General features: G+C 47.8%; 1 protein-coding gene across 1 annotated transcript in view; it reads left to right on the top strand.

Annotated features, from left to right (window-relative positions):
• Positions 1 to 19860, top strand: part of dnajc3a (DnaJ (Hsp40) homolog, subfamily C, member 3a) — a 71534-nt gene that overhangs the window by 15268 nt on the left and 36406 nt on the right. The window contains exons 2-5 of the mRNA XM_078402826.1: positions 5164 to 5271; positions 7797 to 7921; positions 8047 to 8121; positions 16733 to 16885. Of these exons, the coding sequence (XP_078258952.1) occupies positions 5164 to 5271; positions 7797 to 7921; positions 8047 to 8121; positions 16733 to 16885 (461 nt within the window). The remainder of the gene's footprint in view (positions 1 to 5163; positions 5272 to 7796; positions 7922 to 8046; positions 8122 to 16732; positions 16886 to 19860) is intronic.

The raw sequence follows: 19860 nt of genomic DNA, 5'->3' as shown, positions 1-19860 counted from the left end.
CCTCCCCTCTCCCCCTCCCCTCTCCCCCTCCCCTCCCCTCTCTCCCCTCCCCTCTCCCCCTCCTCCCCTCTCCCCTCTCCCCCCTCCCCTCCCCTCTCCCCCCTCCCTCTCCCCCTCCCCTCCCCTCTCCCTCTCCCCCTCTCCCCTCTCCCCTCTCCCCCCCTCCCCTCTCCCCCTCCCCTCCCCTCTCCCCCTCCCCTCCCCTCTCCCCCTCCCCTCTCCCCTCCCCTCCCCTCTCCCCTCTCCCCCTCCCCTCTCCCCCTCCCCTCCCCTCTCCCCCTCCGCTCCCTTCTCCCCCTCCCTCCTCCCCCTCCCTCCTCCCCCTCCCTCCTCCCCCTCCCTCCTCCCCCTCCCTCCTCCCCCTCCCTCCTCCCCCTCCCTCCTCCCCCCTCCCTCCTCCCCCCTCCCTCCTCCCCCCTCCCTCCTCCCCCCCTCCCTCCACCCCCTCCCTCCTCCCCCTCCCTCCTCCCCCTCCCTCCTCCCCCTCCTCCCCCCTCCCTCCTCCCCCCTCCCTCCTCCCCCCTCCCTCCTCCCCCTCCCTCCTCCCCCTCCCTCCCCCCCTCCCTCCCCCCCTCCCTCCTCCCCCCCTCCCTCCTCCCCCCTCCCTCCTCCCCCTCCCTCCTCCCCCCTCCCTCCTCCCCCCTCCCTCCTCCCCCCTCCCTCCTCCCCCCTCCCCCTCCCCCCTCCCCCCTCCCCCCTCCCCCCTCCCCCCTCCCCCTCCCCCTCCCTCCTCCCCCCTCCCTCCTCCCCCCTCCCTCCTCCCCCCTCCCTCCTCCCCCCTCCCTCCTCCCCCCTCCCTCCTCCCCCCTCCCTCCTCCCCCCTCCCTCTCCCCCCTCCCTCCTCCCCCCTCCCTCCTCCCCCCTCCCTCCTCCCCCTCCCTCCTCCCCCCTCCCTCTCCCCCCTCCTTCTCCCCCCTCCCTTCTCCCCCCTCCCTTCTCCCCCCTCCCTTCTCCCCCCTCCCTTCTCCCCCCTCCCTTCTCCCCCCTCCCTTCTCCCCCCTCCCTTCTCCCCCCTCCCTTCTCCCCCCTCCCTTCTCCCCCCTCCCTTCTCCCCCCTCCCTTCTCCCCCCTCCCTTCTCCCCCCTCCCTTCTCCCCCCTCCCTTCTCCCCCCTCCCTTCTCCCCCCTCCCTTCTCCCCCCTCCTTCTCCCCCCTCCCTTCTCCCCCCTCCCTTCTCCCCCTCCCTTCTCCCCCCTCCCTTCTCCCCCCTCCCTTCTCCCCCCTCCCTTCTCCCCCCTCCCTTCTCCCCCTCCCTTCTCCCCCCTCCCTTCTCCCCCCTCCCTTCTCCCCCCTCCCTTCTCCCCCTCCCTTCTCCCCCCTCCCTTCTCCCCCCTCCCTTCTCCCCCCTCCCCCTCCCCCCTCCCCCCTCCCCCCTCCCCCCTCCCTTCCTTCCCCCTCCCTTCCTTCCCCCTCCCTTCCTTCCCCCTCCCTTCCTTCCCCCTCCCTTCCTTCCCCCTCCCTTCCTTCCCCCTCCCTTCCTTCCCCCTCCCTTCCTTCCCCCTCCCTTCCTTCCCCCTCCCTTCCTTCCCCCTCCCTTCCTTCCCCCTCCCTTCCTTCCCCCTCCCTTCCTTCCCCCTCCCTTCCTTCCCCCTCCCTTCCTTCCCCCTCCCTTCCTTCCCCCTCCCTTCCTTCCCCCTCCCTTCCTTCCCCCTCCCTTCCTTCCCCCTCCCTTCCTTCCCCTCCCTTCCTTCCCCCTCCCTTCCTTCCCCTCCCTTCCTTCCCCTCCCTTCCTTCCCCCTCCCTTCCTTCCCCCTCCCTTCCTTCCCCCTCCCTTCCTTCCCCCTCCCTTCCTTCCCCCTCCCTTCCTTCCCCCTCTCCTCCTTTTAAACTTTAAATGTGAATAACTTTAACATCGATTTCAATAAAATTACTTGCATTATCACTAAAGTGACAATGGTTAGTAAGGTGGGCCTAAAATTGTCACGCTATCGTGTACCGTTTTGTCTGAAGTTCAGTCACAAACAAGATAATAAATGGGTTTTAGTATATAGATGGTTGGTTTACGACAGTTCGTTGGTAATATTAACACCAAGGAACTTGACATTCTCAGCCATCAACATTTAGGGACCATAGATGTTGACTGGGCATCACACTTCCCGAAGTCTGTACAGGGGCGGCACAGTGGTGCAGCGGTAGAGTTAATGCCTTGGAGCACCAGAGACTAACATTCGATGCTGACTGCAGCTACTGTTTGCAGGGAGTTTGTGCATTCTCCCTGTGACCATGTGGGGTTTCTCCATGTGCTCCGGTTTCTTCCCACACTCCAAAGAAGTACAGGTTTGTCAGTTAATTGGCATCAGTAAAATTGTCCCCAGTGTGTAGGATAGTATTAATGTAGTGAGCATCCTGCCCGGCAACATTACAGTCTGGTTTGGGAACAGCTCTGCCCAGGACAGGAAGGCCCTGCATGAGAGTAGTGTGTTTGGTAGAACGCACCATGGGAACTACACGGACCTATACATCAGGAGGTGTAGATCGAGAGCGAGGCATTGCCACTTTCATTTCACTGCACATCGTGTATGTGCATGTGACAAATAAACTTGACTTGATCTGTACATAGAGGGTGATCACTGATTGGCGTGGGCTCTGTGGACCGAAGGACCTGTTTCTGTCCTGTATCTCTAAAGTTGATAACTTGCTCCTTCATCTTGCTGACATTGGGTTGTTGTCCTGACGCCAAGTTACTAAATGATCTATTTCCTTCCTGTACTCTGATTTGCCATTGTTCGTAATCCACCTCATCATAGTTTAATCTGCAAGTTTGTACATTGCACTGGCACCAAGTGTGGCTGCACATTCGTCAGTGTATAGGAAGTATGGTTAGGGATGGCAATCACGTTCTCGTGGGGTACCGGAATCGGTGGAGGCGTTGTCCCCTATCCTTGCAGTAGAAAATGAGATTAAAGAAAATCCCAAGGGTTTTCAACTCTACATTTAAAAACAAGATTACGGGGGAAAAGGTGGTAAAGGAGGATTTTTGTGCCTGAAGTCACTACTCCTTTAGTACCTCGTGGTGAGGTACTAAACAAATACTTTGTATCTGTTTTCACCAAGGAGGAGGAAATGAAGGTAGATAAGACAATTGAGATAAGTGTGGATGAAAACAACTAATATGCCAACGCAATTTGAGATTAAGGAGATGGTGTTGGGGATCTTGAAGAGCATTATGGTGGCTAAATCCCCAGGATTTTGGAATTTATCCCAGATTATTGAAAGAGGCAAGATAGAAGATTGTGAGAGACTTGATGAAGATCTTTGCATCTTCTCTCTCCACAAGCTAGGTCTCAGAGGATTGCAGTGTAGCAAGGGAAGTGGAGAGAATCCAGGGAATTGTAGACCGGCGAGCATCATGTTAGGATGTTTTCGGAGAGGATTCTTCAAGATAGGATTTACTCCCGTTTGGAAGAGAATGGGTTAGTTTCATGGCTATGTATGCATCTGATCGTGTCTATTAATTTGATCGAGATTTCCGAGGAGGTGCTGAAGGTGATTGAAGTGGGTAGAATGGTGGATGTTGTCGACATTGATTTTAGTAAGGTATTTGATGAAGTCCCCCATGGTGGCCGATCCAGAAGATTAAGATGCATGGGATTAATGGTGATTGGTTGCATGGATTCAGAACTAGCTTGCTGATAGACAGAGGGTTTTGGTGGAAGTGAACTATTTGGGCTGGAGGTCTGTGACCACTGGAATTCCCTAGGGATCTGTGTTCAGATCTCTGTATATAAATGGCTTGGATGAAAATGTAGACGGATTGTTTAGTAACTTTGTAGTTGTCACTAAGATGGATCACCTTCCTCACGGTCTGCGACCCCCATCAAAGTATGCAGTGGAATATAGATCAGCTACAGATGTGGGTGGCGAAATGGCGGATAGAATTAAATCTGAGCAGTGTAATGTGTTGCACTTTTGGGGGGGGGGTCATATGTAAGGGGGAAATGTATACAATTGATGACATAACCCTGAGCAGCATTGATCTACGGAGGGATCTTCCGGCATTGTGGCGCTGTGGTAGATTTGCTGCCTTACAGAGCCAGAGACCCGGGTTCGATATTGACTACAGGTGTTGTTTGTACGTTCTCCCTATGATCGCATGGGTTTTCTCCAGGTGCTCCAAATTCCTCCAAATTCCAAAGGTGTGCAGATTTGTAGGTAAATCGGCCTCTGTAAATGTTTCTCAGTGTGTAGCTTAGAACTAGCGTACTGGTTGGCGTGGGTGGTGGGTCGAAGGGCCTGTATCTCCGCTGTATCTCTAAAACTAAAACAATGGATCCAAGTCCATAGCTCGCAGAAAGTGACAGCATAAGTTGATAGTGTAAAGAAGTCACACGGCATGCTTGCTTTCATAGGCCCGCACATTTAGTAGAAGAATTAGGAAGCTATGATGCAGCTTTATAGGACTTTGGCTTGGCTGCATTTGGAGTATTGCGTACAGTTCTGGTCGCCCCATTAAAGAAAGGATGTGGCGGCTTTGGAAAGGGTGCACTCCCCAGGCCCTACCATTCAATATAAAGGTCCTTGCCCTGATTTGACATCCCAAAATGCAATAACTCGTACGTAAAGACTATTTCTTCACTGCCATTGGGTGAGAATTGTCCTTGCTCTAACTGCTAACAAGGGTTACCTTCAATTTGTGGACTGCAGCAGTTGAAAGTGGTGAGTCTTGCAGTGTGTAGCAAGGAACTGCAGATGCTGGTTTAAACTGAAGAAGAATGCAAAATGCTGGAGTAACTCGGCGGGGTCAGGCAGCATCTCTGGAGAGAAGGAATGGGTTGATGTTTCGGGTCGAGACCCTTCAGACGTTGCCAGGCGCCAGCTCTCGGACGCCTCCTCCTACTTATCCTTGGACCATGATCCCACAGATGAGCACCAGGCCATAATATCTCAGGCCATTTCTGATTTTATCACTTCTGGCTGCTTTTTTTTTTAAAAAGGAACAAACAGCAGCAATGTCTGAAAAAGGGTCTCGACCCCAAATTTTGTGTCAGTCTTGCAGTATGTGTTGGCCTAACCATCTCTGTATCTTATTTATTAATTTAAAAATAACATGCAATGCTGTTTAGTGTGCTTCTCTTTCCTCCACTTGCTCTCTCTCTGTTAAAGCAGAATTATTATGCTTTGTATTATAGCTTAGTCTTAATGTATCGTTTTGATGCTTTTACAGGAATAGGAGGTATAAATGCTGAAGTTGAAAAACACCTTGAAATGGGGAAGAAACTCTTGGCTGCAGGACAGTTAGCAGACGCATTGTCTCATTTTCATGCTGCTGTCGGTAAGTGTGTGGGTAATGTTTTTAAAACCGTGTTGCAGTATTACTCTTAGCAGTTCTAAGAACAAACACATGCTTAATTATTGATGGAGATATCAGGAACAGCAGATGCTGGAATCTTGAGTAAAAGAAAGAACTGAATGAACTTGGTGGGTCAAAGAGTGTCTCTGGAAGACATGGAAACGCGATGATTCGGGGCAAGACCCCCTTCAGACTGCAGAAACATTGTCTATTCGTGCCCTCGAGATTCTGCCTGAATTACTCAAGTGCCCCCACATTGATCCACCGGGTGGCGCCGTATGACGGCAGCCTCGCCAAGAGTCTGTCATGTCCTTTTCTTCTTGTGTTGTTTTTGGACAATAGACAATAGGTGCAGGAGGAGGCCATTCGGCCTTTCGAGCCAGCACCGCCATTCAATGTGATCATGGCTGATCATTCTCAATCAGTACCCCGTTCCTGCCTTCTCCCCATACCCCCTGACTCTGCTATCCTTAAGAGCTCTATCTTGCTCTTTCTTGAATGCATTCAGAGAATTGGCCTCCACTGCCTTCTGAGGCAGAGAATTCCACAGATTTACAACTCTCTGACTGAAAAAGTTTTTCCTCATCTCAGTTCTAAATGGCCTACCCCTTATTCTTAAACTGTGGCCCCTTGTTCTGGACTCCCCCAACATTGGGAACATGGTTCCTGCCTCTTTTTAGTCTGTTGTTAAATGTATGTTTTAGTGTATCTTTAGTTTTGTATTATGTAGGGGGGGGGGGTCTTTTTTATCGCTTTCCTCGACGGAGATGCGACTTTTTCCGTATTGTGGACATCGTGGAGCTGGCTATTGCTGGGGATCAACTTCGGGAGCTCCAACCGCGAGAGCCTGTGGACTTAACATTGTGGCGCTCGTGGTTAGGGATCGGTTTCGATCGTGAGAGCTTCGAACGCCCCAATCGCGGGAGCATCGACTGCCCCGATCGCGAGAGAAAAGGAGGAAAGAAGATAATACGTTATTGCCTTCCATCAAAGTGCGCTGCGGTGGAGGTTCATGTTAATTTTTATGTAGTTGTATGTCTTGTTGCTTTTTTGGTATGACTGTAGGGCAAATCAAATTCCTTATGTTTTTACATACTTGGCAAATAAATGAATTACAATTACAATTGTGGGCATTTTATTATCACCGTGGTATTTATGGAAGATTACAATTGAAATTTACTCAATTACCTACCGAACAAGGGAGACACCAATTTACCAACAGTAAGGTGACAGTCGTAAAGATCAACATTCTCCTTGTCCTTCTATTACTTATTTACTAATTTAGATTGTTTTGGTACAAAAATTATTTTCAAAAGTCACTAACTCCGTCCTTGCCCATATTAACATGGTGAGACATTATAGCTGATTAAATAAAATATGTAATTACAACATACATATTGGACTCCTTTCCCTCCACTAAGTAAATGTAGGAAATTTAATTTGTATGATAAAGGAAGCCCAAGCTCAAAAGAAGTTGGGATACTGTCAACTAGCAGGCCAAGGCTGAACAGGCTGTCATCCGAAATAGAGGTATTGTCTGACAGTGTGGAAACAGGCCCTTTGGCCCAACTTGCCCGCACCGACCAACTTGTCCCATCTACATTAGTCCCACCTGCCTGTGTTTGGCCCATATCCCTCTAAACCTATCCTATCCATGTACCTGTCTAAATGTTTCTTAAACTGTGTGATATACCTGCCTCAACTACCTCCTCCAGCAGCTTGTTCCCTATGTGTGTAAAGTAAAACAAAACGCTATGGTTCCTATTAAATCTATTCCCCCTCACCTTAAATCTATGTCCTCGTTCCTGATTTCCCCTACTCTGGGCAAGAGCCTATGTTTACCCAATCTGTTCACCTCATGATTTTGTACACCTTTGCAAGATCATCCCCCATCCTCCACTCCTTTCTCTCTCCCCTCGTGTTAATATATAAAATCCCAGGACCAATCATATCCTAAATGGCTGATGAGAACATGGGTCATTAGCAAGCATGCAGGTGATGTGAAAATTTGATTGTGTCCTAGAAGGCGAAGAAGATTGCCCAAGGATGTAGTGGGATATTGGGTGGAGCAATTTAATCCAGACGCATTGGGGGGGGGGGGGGGGGAGGGGGGGGGAAATAGGACTTTCTTCCCACCTTCAACGTCCATCATTAATCACCCTTTCCTACTAGTTTTATGTTATCCTACTGTGGCATCCACTTTCTACGCACGAGGGGCAATTTATAGAGGCTGATTAATCTACAAACCCACCCATTTTTGGGATGTGGGTGAAAACTTCATTAGTTACCATATGTTAAAGTTCTTGTTCCCTGGTCGTGAATTAGGCTTGTGATTTTATAGCCACTTTTAATGTTGTTGGTACTGGGAAAATTAACAGTAATTTTCAAATAATATAAAATTTTGCACATGTTACAATATTGAAGTCTGCTCCATTATGCGTAATGTCCATAATGGGGTTCCTTACTATTCTTAATATATTGAATAATACTGTAATCTGTATTTACAGATGGAGATCCTGATAACTATGTTGCCTATTACAGACGTGCCACAGTCTATCTTGCTATGGGCAAATCAAAGTCTGCTCTTCCAGACCTAAGTAAGGTCATTGAGCTGAAACCAGACTTCACATCTGTAAGTAACATTGTCTTCATGATGCTTATATAGATTTGGAGTTGAGTACTAAAGAGTGCTTGCATAGTATTTTGTCAATCGTTAATTGGAAAATGTTTTACTTATTGGTATCTGAATTTCTTCAGGCAAGGTTACAGAGAGGAAACCTGCTACTAAAACAAGGGAAGTTAAATGAAGCAGCGGAAGACTTCAAGAAAGTGGTAAGTGTGCAAGTGGGAGTTTGGCACATTTTGGCTGTGTCCTTTGGGGCCACCAATATCGTCGTTAATAATTTATCGAATCTATATATTCACTGCTTTTGTTTCAGTTTGAAAGATTTTCTCAATGAACTTTTTATCTAGAGAAAAAGTCACATGGAATCTAAGGAAAGCTCACCTGTTAGATTCAAAATTGACTTGGAAGAAGAAGTCAAAGGGAAGTTGAGGGGTGTCGTTTAACTGATTGGAGCCCTGTGACCAGTTGCGTGCCACGGGTGTGTGCTGGGTTCCTTGCTGTCTATTATATGCATTAATGATTCGGTTGTTAGTGACGTTAACTTTGCTAGCAATTTTGCAGATGACAATCACTGACAAGGTCCTGCCCAGGTTTGGCTTCCCAAAACAGCAACACATCAAACTTATCTCCATTAATGGAGTTTAATGCAGATTAGCACGAGGTGTTGCTTTTTGGAAAGTCAAAACCAGGCATGATCTTCACAGTGAGTGATAGGGCCTTGGAGTGTTGCAGGGAAGATGGATCTAGCAGTACAGGTACGCAGTTCCTTGATAGTGGTGTCACAGATAGATAGGGTGGTCAAGAAGACTTTTGGTATGTTGGCCTCCTTCAGTCAGGGTATTGAGCTTCCAACTGCCGGCACAACATCAACTGTCTTGACGTCTCCACTCCCTTTACCCACTCCAACATCTCCTCCGAACACACAGCCCTCTGCTCACTCAGCAACAATCCCAACATTGTTATTAAATCCGGCAACAAGGGAAGTGCAGTTGTAGCCTGGCAGACTGACCTGTACAGTACTGAGGTCAGGCACCAGCTCTCAGACACCACCTCATATCGATCCCTTGACCATGCTGCCACTGATAAACACCGGCCCATCATTTCCTGTTACCAACAGCTATTGAATATTATCAATCTCATTAACTCTGGCGATCTCCCCTCCGCTGCTTCCAACCTTATCGTTCCCTGATCTCGTACTGCTCCCTTCTATCTCCTACCCAAAATCCACAAACGGGACTCCCTGGTAGACCCTGCCCGACAGAGCTCATCTCCAAATACCTTTATTTCCCCCAGTCCCTTCCGACCTACAAAGGAGACAGCTCACACGCCCTTCAACTCTTCAATAACTTCCGTTTTCTAGACCCCCATCGCCTCATCTTTAACATGGACATCCAGTCCCTTCAAACTTCCATCCGCCACCAGGATGGCCTCAAGGCCTTCTGGTTCTTCCTTGAACAAAGACCCAAACAATCCCTCTCTACTAGCATTCTCGTCCACCTGGCAGAGCTTGGTTTCACCCACCGCAACATCTTTCTTGTCTTCTCTCACTTTCTTCAAGATAAATGTTGTAGCCATGGTCCCAGATATGCTTATCTTTTTGTCGGTTACATCAAACCGGTTCCACATGTACGCTTGCACCATCCCCAAACTCTTGCTCTGCTACTTTGACGACAGCATCGGGGCTGCCTCCTACACCCATGCAGAACTTGTTCATTTCATTGACTTTACCAGCAACTTCCACACGGCCCTTAAATTCACTGGACTATCTCTGATACCTTACTCCCCTTTCTTGATCTCACTGTCTGCATAACAAGGAACAGACTATCAACTGATGTTGACTACACGTCCTCCCACCTGCCGCTTGCAAAGACATAACTCTCCATTTCTCCATCTCTGCTGCATCTGCTCCCAAGATGCAGCTTTCCATTCCAGGACATGTTGGATTCTCCAATTTTGGATAACTAAACAAACTCCTCCCCTTCTCTTTTTCACCCGTCCCTCCCCATGCACCTACTTTCCTTTCTCTGGCTTCACAATTGGCACATCTTCTATACTTATTTCACAGCTCTTTTGAGTATAGAAGTTGGGGTGTGACTTGAGCACCTGAGCTAAAGTTAGTGCTTGGGTAAGCTAGGACTTTTCTCCTTGGAGTACAGGGGGCTGAGGGTTGATCTGGTGTATAAAATCATGAGGGGAGTAGGTAGGGTGAATGCACCCAGGGAAGTCTTTTACCCAGGGTAGGGGAATCAAGGGGACCTGGGGTGAGAAGGGCGAGATTTAATTTGAACCTGAGGGAACAACTTTTTCACTCGGAGGGTAGGTATATGGAACGAGCTACCCACTCGGTGGGTATATGGAATGAGCTGCCAGAGAAGGCAGTAGAGGCAGATACTATAACACTATTTGGACAAGTACATGGATATAGTACTCCATATAGTGCAGAAAAACAAAATAAAAGCCAAAATCCCTAGTGCAATCAAGGCTGTTCAGAGTTTAGTTGGAGTTGGATGGAGTCCATGCTTTGAGGACTTCAGCTTGAAAACATCTGGAGTACTGCACGCAGTTCTGGTTGCCCCAATATCGACAACACGTGGAAACTTTGGAGAGGATGCCAGAAGGTTTATCAGAATGTTGCCTGGATTAGAGACTTATTAGCTACAGGGAGAGTTGGACAAACTTTGATTGCTTTCTCTAGAGCGTTGGAAACTGAGGACGGGGGGGGGGGGGGGGGGAAGAGAACCTGATGGAAATGCATAAAATTATGAGAGGGATGGATAGTGTATACACTCAGTGCTGGAGTAACACAGCGAGTCAAGCTGCATCGCTGTAGGACATGCATAGGTGATCCTTACTCAAACAGTTGTATGTGCTATGATTCTATGATTTTAATAAGGCAAATTGCCTTAGTCCAGCATGGTAGTGTGGCCACATGGTTAGAGGCCAGGAGATCCAAGCAGGCTGGCACATTGGATCCAAAATTCAACAGTGGGCAGAAAATGGTAGTGGAGGGTTATTTTTCTGTTTTGTCGTCTTTGATCAGTGGAGTACCACAAGAATTGGTGCAGCAACCCTTCAAATATTTGATCCATATTCTCTTCCGTGTTATTAATGTGTGTTGTATAATATGTACGTTTGCAGATCCTATGAAAATTAATGGCGTTGAGAGGAAGGTAATTTTGTTTAAGACTAAAGCACAATATAGATTGGCTGGAAAGTTGGGCCGAGTCATGGCAATTGGTATTTAATGTGAGATGATGCACTTGAGAAAGATTACTAAGAGTGGTGTGTATTGTGAATAGTAGGGCCCAAAGGGGTGCTGCTCGACAGAGGGACCTTGGGATGAAAGTACCATAAATGCCTGAGAGTGATAAGATGGTGAATAGACAATAGGTGCAGGAGTAGGCCATTCGGCCCTTCGAGCCAGCACCGCCATTCAATGTGATCATGGCTGATCATTCTCAATCAGTACCCTGTTCCTGCCTTCTCCCCATACCCCCTGACTCCGCTATTCTTAAGAGCTCTATCTAGCTCTCTCTTGAATGCATTCAGAGAATTGGCCTCCACTGCCTTCTGAGGCAGAGAATTCCACAGATTCACAACTCTCTGACTGAAAAAGTTTTTCCTCATCTCCGTTCTAAATGGCCTACCCCTTATTCTTAAACTGTGGCCCCTTGTTCTGGACTCCCCCAACATTGGGAACATGTTTCCTGCCTCTAACGTGTCCAACCCCTTAATAATCTTATACATTTCGATAAGATCCCCTCTCATCCTTCTAAATTCCAGTGTGAAGCAGGATGGTGAAAAAAGTGTGTGGAATGCTTACCTTTAGCTGGGTCATTGGATACAAAAGCTGGTATGTCATTTTTACAGCTTTATAAAACATTGGCTTGGCAGCACCTGGAATATATTGTGTAGTTCTGGTTGCTGTACTAGAAAGGATGTAATTAGAGTAGAGATTTTTAAAGAAATAACGGAAAAGGTTGATGAGGGGAAAAACATTGTCTATATGGCAAGGCATTTGTTAAGGTACCACAATTTTGCAGATGGCACAAAAGTGAGTGTAATTGGAGACAGCAAAGACCCGTAATCAGAAATGACAGGAGGATCTTGATCAGCTGGGTGGAGAAATGGTTGATGGAGTTTAATGCAGATAAAGGTAGTTGAGGCAGATACTATAACAACATTGAAGACATTTGGACAGGTACTTGGATAGGAAAGGCTTAGAGGGATATGGGCCAAATGCAGGCAGGTGGGGGCTGCGAAGATGGGTCATCTTGGTCAGCGTGGGAAAGATGGGTCGGCAAAGTGGCTGTTTCCGAACTGTCTGACTAAGTGACATGGGCAGAGATGGCCAAGGAGACAGTGGCAGTGTTTTGCCACTGTCCATGCCCCACAACTAATACTGGTTCGGAATGCCCAGCTTCTGCCTGAATTCTCTCCCTCATCGTAGACCTGGTTGGCTGATGCTGGACTCTAGGATTGGAAAGGAAATTGAAACCTGACTATTTTTCATTCCACAAATGCTGCTTAATCTGTGTTTTTTCAGCACATTTCTTTTCCAACTCACAAGGTAATAGGAATATAAAACATTCAACATAGCAACTAGACTTGTTAGTGCTTTTTGCCTTCAGACCATATTAACCACAATGTTTTTGAGACCATTTCCAAATTTGCAATCCCAACCACATTGGCCTTCCATCGCCCGGCGCGGCTCGGCCGCGGAACGGTTCAGCGCCCGGCGCGGCCGCGGGGCCTTCCATCGCGCGGCTCGGCCGCTGGACTTAACATCGCTGACGCGGCTCGGCCGCGGGACTTGGCAGTGCCCGGTGCGGCTCGGCCGCGGGACCTTCCATCCCCTTGCGGGGGCTGTGCGTGTCGGTCGCCTTGGTATGGGTCGAGCTGCCTGTCCGTGGGCGTGGGGGGATGAGAGTGGAAGTTTTGTTGCCTTCCATCACAGTGAGGGGGTGTTTGGAGTCACTGTGATGGATGTTTGTGTTGGGGTCGTGTGTCCTGTGATCTTTTCTTTTTTGTTGTGTTCTGTGACTGCTGTAATTTCGTTCGGTATCTGTACCGAATGACAATAAAGTCATTTCATTTCATTCATTTCACATTGGAGAACCATGTTTTGTACTAACTGAATACTCTCTACTTCCCTTAAATCTTCATTAATAACATTAGCAACTCTCAAGGACATTGCCTGTCGCTAAAGATGCAAATAGCTTTGTCAAGGCCCCAGCAATCTCCGCTCTTGCCCCCCTCGATGTCCTTCGATAAAACCGACTAGGTCTTGGGGATTTATTCTCCTTAATGTTCTTCAAGAGCCCCAACACTACCACCTTCTTAATCTCAATCTGCCCTTGCATATGTTAGTATTCCCCACAGTCATCTTGCTGTCCTCCATGTCCTTCTCCATGGTGAAAGCTGATGTCGTGTCCTCGTTAAGTACTTTGCCTTCATCCCTGGACTCCAAACACAAATTACTTGATCCTTGAGCAGTCCTACTTTTTCCTTGGTTATCCTCTTGCTTTTAATATAGGTGTAGAAAACTTTGAGATTTTCTTTAACCTGACACACAAAAGCCAGTTTGTGGCCCATTTTGGCTCATCTAATCGCCTCCTTTATATTCCTCAAAGGCTCTGTCTGACTCCAACTTCTTAACTCTTGCATATATTTCCTTATTCTTTCTAGCATACGGATATGGTATGGGTATAGAGGCGGTATGGGCCAAGCACAAGCAGGTGGGTCTAGTGCAGATGGGGCATGTTGGGCTGATGGGCCAATTTCCATTCTCTTTGGCTCTAAATAACCAGGGCCTGTAGCTTGCATGTGTGGCAATGTGTGCAAATCCGTTTGACCCATCGAAGGAAGGATGTGGAGGCTTTGGAAAGGGTACACAGAATGTTTACCAGAATGCTGCCTGGATTACAGTGTATTGATTATAAGGAAAGCTTGGACAAACGTGAATTGTTTTCTCGAGTGCTGTAGGTTGAGGGAAGCCATGATAAAACTATTTAAGATTATGAGCGCCATAGATAGGAGTGACAGTCATGCATTTTCCCCAGGGTGGAAGTATCAAAGGTTAGTGGGCATAGGTATAAGGTGAGAGGGGCAAGGTTTAAAGGAGACGAGACCAAATGGACCCGTTGGGCCCAAACCTCTCCTGCATTGGTGCAGCACCCTCTCCTCCCCCTCCACCTCCACCTCCCCTCTCTTCCCCCGCCTCCCCCCCTCCTGTCCACTGCCCTCCCCTTCTTCCTCCCCTCCCACCCCCTCCTTCCTCCCCCTCTCCCCCTCCCTACAACCCGTCTCCCCCTCCCCCACCCCATCCCCCTCAGCCCCACTTATCCTCCCCCTCCCTCCCTTCCTTCCATTCCTCCCCCTCCCTCCCTAGGAGATAGATTTAAACTTTAAAATGTGAATAACTTTTAAAATATAACACCGATTTCAATAAAACTATTTGCATTACCATTAAAGTGACGACGATTAGTAAGGTGGGCCTACAATTGTCGCACTATCGTGTACCGTTTTGGCTGTAGTTCGGTCACAAACAAACAAACGAGAGTTTTAGTATATAGATGTAGAGGGTAATTTATTGTACACAGAGCTGTGGGTGCTTGTAATGCACTGACAGTGCTGGCGGTGGAGGCAGATTACAATTTTTGGAGGCTTTTAATTAAGCACTTGGATATGCAGGGGAATAGGGACATGGACCGCATGCAGGCAGCGGCGATTAGCTTAACTTGATATCATGTTCGGCACGGACATTGTGGGCCATGCAGCTTGTTCCTGTGCTGTGTTCTCCGATGTTCTCTCTTCACTTGTTTGCAAGTAACAAAGTAAAGGGGACGTACAACGAGATCTTGGTGTCCTATTGCATCAGTCACTGAAAGGAAGCATGTAGGTGCAGCAGGCAGTGAAGAAAGCCAATGGAATGTTGCCCTTCATAACAAGAGGAGTTGAGTATAGGAGCAAAGAGGTCCTTCTGCAGTTGTACAAGGCCCTAGTGAGACCACACCTGGAGTACTGTGTGCAGTTTTGGTCTCCAAATTTGAGGAAGGATATTCTTACTATTGAGGGGGTGCAGCGTAGGTTTACTAGGTTAATTCCCGAAATGGTGGGACTGCCGTATGTTGAAAGACTGGAGCGGCTAGGCTTGTATACACTGGAATTTAGATGAATGAGAGAGGATCTTATCGAAACATATAAGATTATTAAGGAGTTGGACACGTTAGAGGCAGGAAACATGTTCCCAATGTTGGAGTCCAGAACCAGGGGCCACAGTTTAAGAATAAGGTGTAGGCAATTTAGAACTGAGATGAGGAAAACCTTTTTCAGTCAGAGTTGTAAATCTGTGGAATTCATTGGAGGCCGAGTCTGAATGCATTCAAGAGAGCTAGATAGAGCTCTTAAGGATAGCGGAGTCAGGGGGTATGGGGAGAAGGCAGGAACGGGGTACTGATTGAGAATGATCAGCCATGATCACATTAAATGGTGGTGCTGGCTCGAAGTGCCGAATGGCCTACTCCTGCACCTATTGTCTAACTACTGTAAGATACATTTTAAAAACACAGCTCTCTTATTCTAAATGGTATGAGGAAAAATTGAACAGAATGAACCTAAACCTTCTGAAAAGGCGAGAGGTGATCGAATTGTACAACATTGTTTGTGTGTATGAAGGGTGAGATGCTATGAGATCATTTCCCTGGTCATAAATTGTTCATCTGATGACTTTGTTTCTCTCTCATTAGATGCTTCCTGCCCTGAGTATTCCCACCATTATTCTTATTTTTATATTTGACTGGATTACTTGCAAGCATTTTAATCCTTGGCCCTATTTAAATAGGACATGCCCCTGATTTGTGATGATTTGGGACAATAAAAACTGTTGAAAGCATTAACCTAAATGTGAAGTTGCAGCAGATTATGGAAGTAATAGGATACACTTGCCTAGTAATTATTTGAAACTTTTGCAGTTATTGAGTCCCCTGTTCAAACCCATTTGAAGAAGGCACACATCTACTGTATAGTTAACGAAGGCACAACTGATATGGTTGATCATTGAAGCAAATATTTGGTGAGCCAATATTTTTCACCAAATGTGTTCTTGTCACCTGCTTTTAGTTATTTTTAAAGACAAATGCTACATGTAACATCGTATTTCTTCAGGGACATTCAATGCCTGTTGAGTTCAGATTATGTTACTACTTTTGTCATCACAACTTTCCACCCGTGTCCAGGGTGAGGATTGAATGAAAGTGGTAACTGGCTGTTTCTGGGGATTCCTCAGCACCTGCTTTCCGATTGCATTTGTCGATATTCTCCATTCAAAATTTTCAAATGATGCCAGCTTGCAAGTGGCCGCTGTTGATGGATCAGCTTTTGTTAACCACACCATTTGCATCCTTCTCGTCTATGTAGAGATGTTACTCACAATCTGAAAACTCTGCAGTGAACTATTTCCAATTGGCATTCATTCACGAACCATGTTCAATGATCTCCAGCAACAGTGTTTACTGGATTTAAACACCATTAAGTTATTTTGAGAATCATTTGCCAAGACTAATCAGTTTTACTGTTTTCATTTTTTCCCAAATAATAAATCCATAAAATGCTGGAAATATTCAGAAGTTCAGGTACCATCCATGATGTGAGGAGGGATAAACATTTTGGGCCTGTTTTCAGATTTTTAGCATGTGCATTTATTTGTGTCTCGTCAATATTTTGTCATCCTGTTTTGAATTGATTTAGTAAATATATTTTTACCTGGTGCTTTTCTGTGATACTACTCAGTTAAATGACCGATTGTTTATTTTTTAGATACCATCTAACCCCAGTGCGAAGGATGAAAACGAAGCCAGAAGCCAATTAGTTAAAGCAGATGAATTGCAAAGGATAATTACACAGGCACGGGCTGCCTTTGAACAGCAGGAGTACACCGCCGCTATCGAATTACTCGACGTTCTTATTGAGGCAAGTCTTGGATGTAAATTTTCACGAGGAACAGTGGCAATGCTAAAGTGAACGATCTCTCTCCCTCTTTTAAACAGCCCTACTGCAGAAAATTATAAGTGCAGATGTGTACATTTCCTTAATATAATTGACAGGTTACTGCTTACATGGAAAAGCCATTTAACATAACATAACATAACATAACAACACTTTATTGTCACTCGGCTTTTTACACCGAACGAAATTTCAGCAGTCACACAAAACACAGCAAAAAAGAAAAGAACACAGTACACCCGACCCCAACACAAACATCCATCACAGTGACTCCAAACACCCCCTCCCTGTGATGGAGGCAACAAAACTTCCCCTCTCTTCCCCCCGCACCCACGGACAGGCAGCTCGACCCCTACCGAGGCAAACGACACGCACAGCCCCCGCAAGGCCCCGCGGCCGAGCCGCCCTGGGCACTGAAACGTCCCGCGGCCGCACCAGGCGATGTTAAGTCCAGCGGCCGAGCCGCACCGGGCACTGAAACGTTCCGCGGCCGAGCCGCACCGGGCACCGAAACGTCCCGCGGCCGAGCCGCACCGGGCGATGTTAAGTCCAGCGGCCGAGCCGCAACGGGCACTGAAACGTCCCGCGGCCGAGCCGCGCTGGCGATGTTAAGTCCAGCGGCCAAGCCGCGCCGGGCACCGAAACGTCCCGCGGCCGAGCCGCGCTGTCGATGGAAGGCCCCGCGGGCGAGCTGCGCCCCGGGGAAGAGACCTAATAAAAGAAAGGTTTCCCCCGCCCCACCCCACCCCACACCCCACACCCCAGCCCCCCACCACACATACATAGCCAAAAACAGAAACAAAAACCATCCCAACACCGACACAAACAAAAAAAAAAGACAAACAGACTGCCAGAGAGCCGCAGCCGTTAGGCGCAGCCAACTCCTCCATCTGCTTTTGAGTTTGAAATTGAGGAGGAAAATGTTTTCTGACTTGATTGCTGTCATCTACTTGTAAGCCTGCAACAGTGCAGTTGAACTGTTTGAATTGAGCTTTTTTGCTTTCACACTTCCTTACTGAATCTCAGAGCTGCAGCTTGATATTTTCATTTAATACATGAACATGCCCCAAATTGCTTCACATTGACCAGAATATCATGTTGTTCAGAAATGCTGCCTGACCTGCAGAGCACTGCAATGCAGGGTCATTGTGGGCAGCATAGATGGACATGTGATCCTGAAATTATTTTTAACTTGCCCGTTCCATCCATGGCTCCACTATAAAAAGAAGCGTGCAACAACTGGATTCCCCGACTGCAGCTTTATTCCCCCCTTGGAATTCCAACAAGCCCCTCCACAGAGGCGGCCTGATCCACTGAGTTACTCCAGTACTCTGTATTCTATGCAGGATTCCAGCATCTGCAGTTCCTTGTGTCTGGGGAACGCAGGTCCACAGCCCGGAGTTGTGCTGGATCATAACCACTCTCCATGCAACCATAAAGCTGACTAGGGATGGGGGAACGGTAGAACGCTACTCCAGTGAAGCATAAACCAGAACCCACCAAACCTTGGTGGGTAAATGAATGGCTTGCATAAGGTAGAAAAGCCTGGAGACCCGTGGGAGCTGGCAAATACTGCCCCTTGCGCTCCCCTGTCGAGTTCGTCTGGAAAAATCACCCGTGCTCAACTGGTGGACGGCACCTCTAGCCACTCGGAAGTCAGCAAATTCTACCCCTTGTACTCCTCTGGTCTCCTAGTGGCCGGGGAAAATCACCCATATTCACCTGGTAGAAGGAGCTCTCACCCCCATAGGCACGGCCACCCCCGCAAGCCCGAAACAGTGGCTCCGACCGACAATTATAGACAATAGGTGCAGGAGGAGGCCATTCGGCCCTTCGAGCCAGCACCGCCATTCAATGTGATCATGGCTGATCATTCTCAATCAGTACCCCGCTCCTGCTTTCTCCCCATACCCCCTGACTCCGCTATCCTTCAGAGCTCTATCTAGCTCTCTCTTGAATGCATTCAGAGAATTGGCCAGCACTGCCTTCTGAGGCAGAGAATTCCCCAGATTCACAACTCTCTGACTGAAAGTTTTTCCTCATCTCAGTTCAAAATGGCCTACCTATTATTCTTAAACTGTGGCCCCTTGTTCTGTGCCTCTGCTGCAGAACACTTTCAAAAGCACCATCGTGCTATCTATTAGCCCCTGTGCATTCATTAAAGCCAAGGCTCCGACTGGGAAAATGAGGCTGCAACATGAAAGAGTGCTACAGTAAAGCAGTGCTATGCAGCGTAGCCTTAAGCGAGTTATACCGCAAATGTTCCATTTTGGCCATCCTGCTGTAGGAAGGCCACCATTAAACTGGAAAGGGTGCAGAGAAGATTTATTAGGATGTTGCCAACACTAGAGTGCTTGAGCTATAAGTGGAGGCTTGACAGGCAAGGACTTTATTCCTTGGAGACCTGGAGACTGAGGGGTGATCTTAAGGAAGTGTACAAAATTATGACGGGGAATAGATGGGGTGAGTTTCCACCAGGGTTGGGAAATCGTGAACCCGAGGACATAGGTTTAGGAAAGAAGCATTTTTGAAATATCAGAGAGAGTGGAGAGAAAGCTCTGTTTTGATTAAAAAGAAGCTTTGTATCAAGTGAAGGTGGGACATTTGAAAAGCAGGGATTTAGTTGGCTGATTAACAGAAGCAACAGCCATGTAAAAGGAGGGAAGGTTTAGCAGAGCGGCCTATTGCAGGCGGCCATGTTGACAGAGGCTGTGTTGAGGTGAAATGCTGTGTTGAAGGAAAGTGCAGCATTGAGGCTTTGACTCAAGAGGTCTGGTGCTGTGTTAAAGGAAGGTGCAATGCTGAGGCTTTGGCAAGAGAGCTGAAAAAAGAGTATTAGCAAGTGAAGGTACAGTCTGTTTTTATGGGTTACTCTTCCTAGATATTTGGTGTGGTAGAGATGGCAGGTGGGATAGTGGAATGATCCTGCAGGGTGTTGGAAG

This window comes from Rhinoraja longicauda, chromosome 7, assembly GCF_053455715.1.
Source record: "Rhinoraja longicauda isolate Sanriku21f chromosome 7, sRhiLon1.1, whole genome shotgun sequence".
NCBI classification, from domain to species: Eukaryota; Metazoa; Chordata; class Chondrichthyes; order Rajiformes; family Arhynchobatidae; genus Rhinoraja; species Rhinoraja longicauda.
This window is presented reverse-complemented; position numbering and strand designations above follow the sequence as displayed.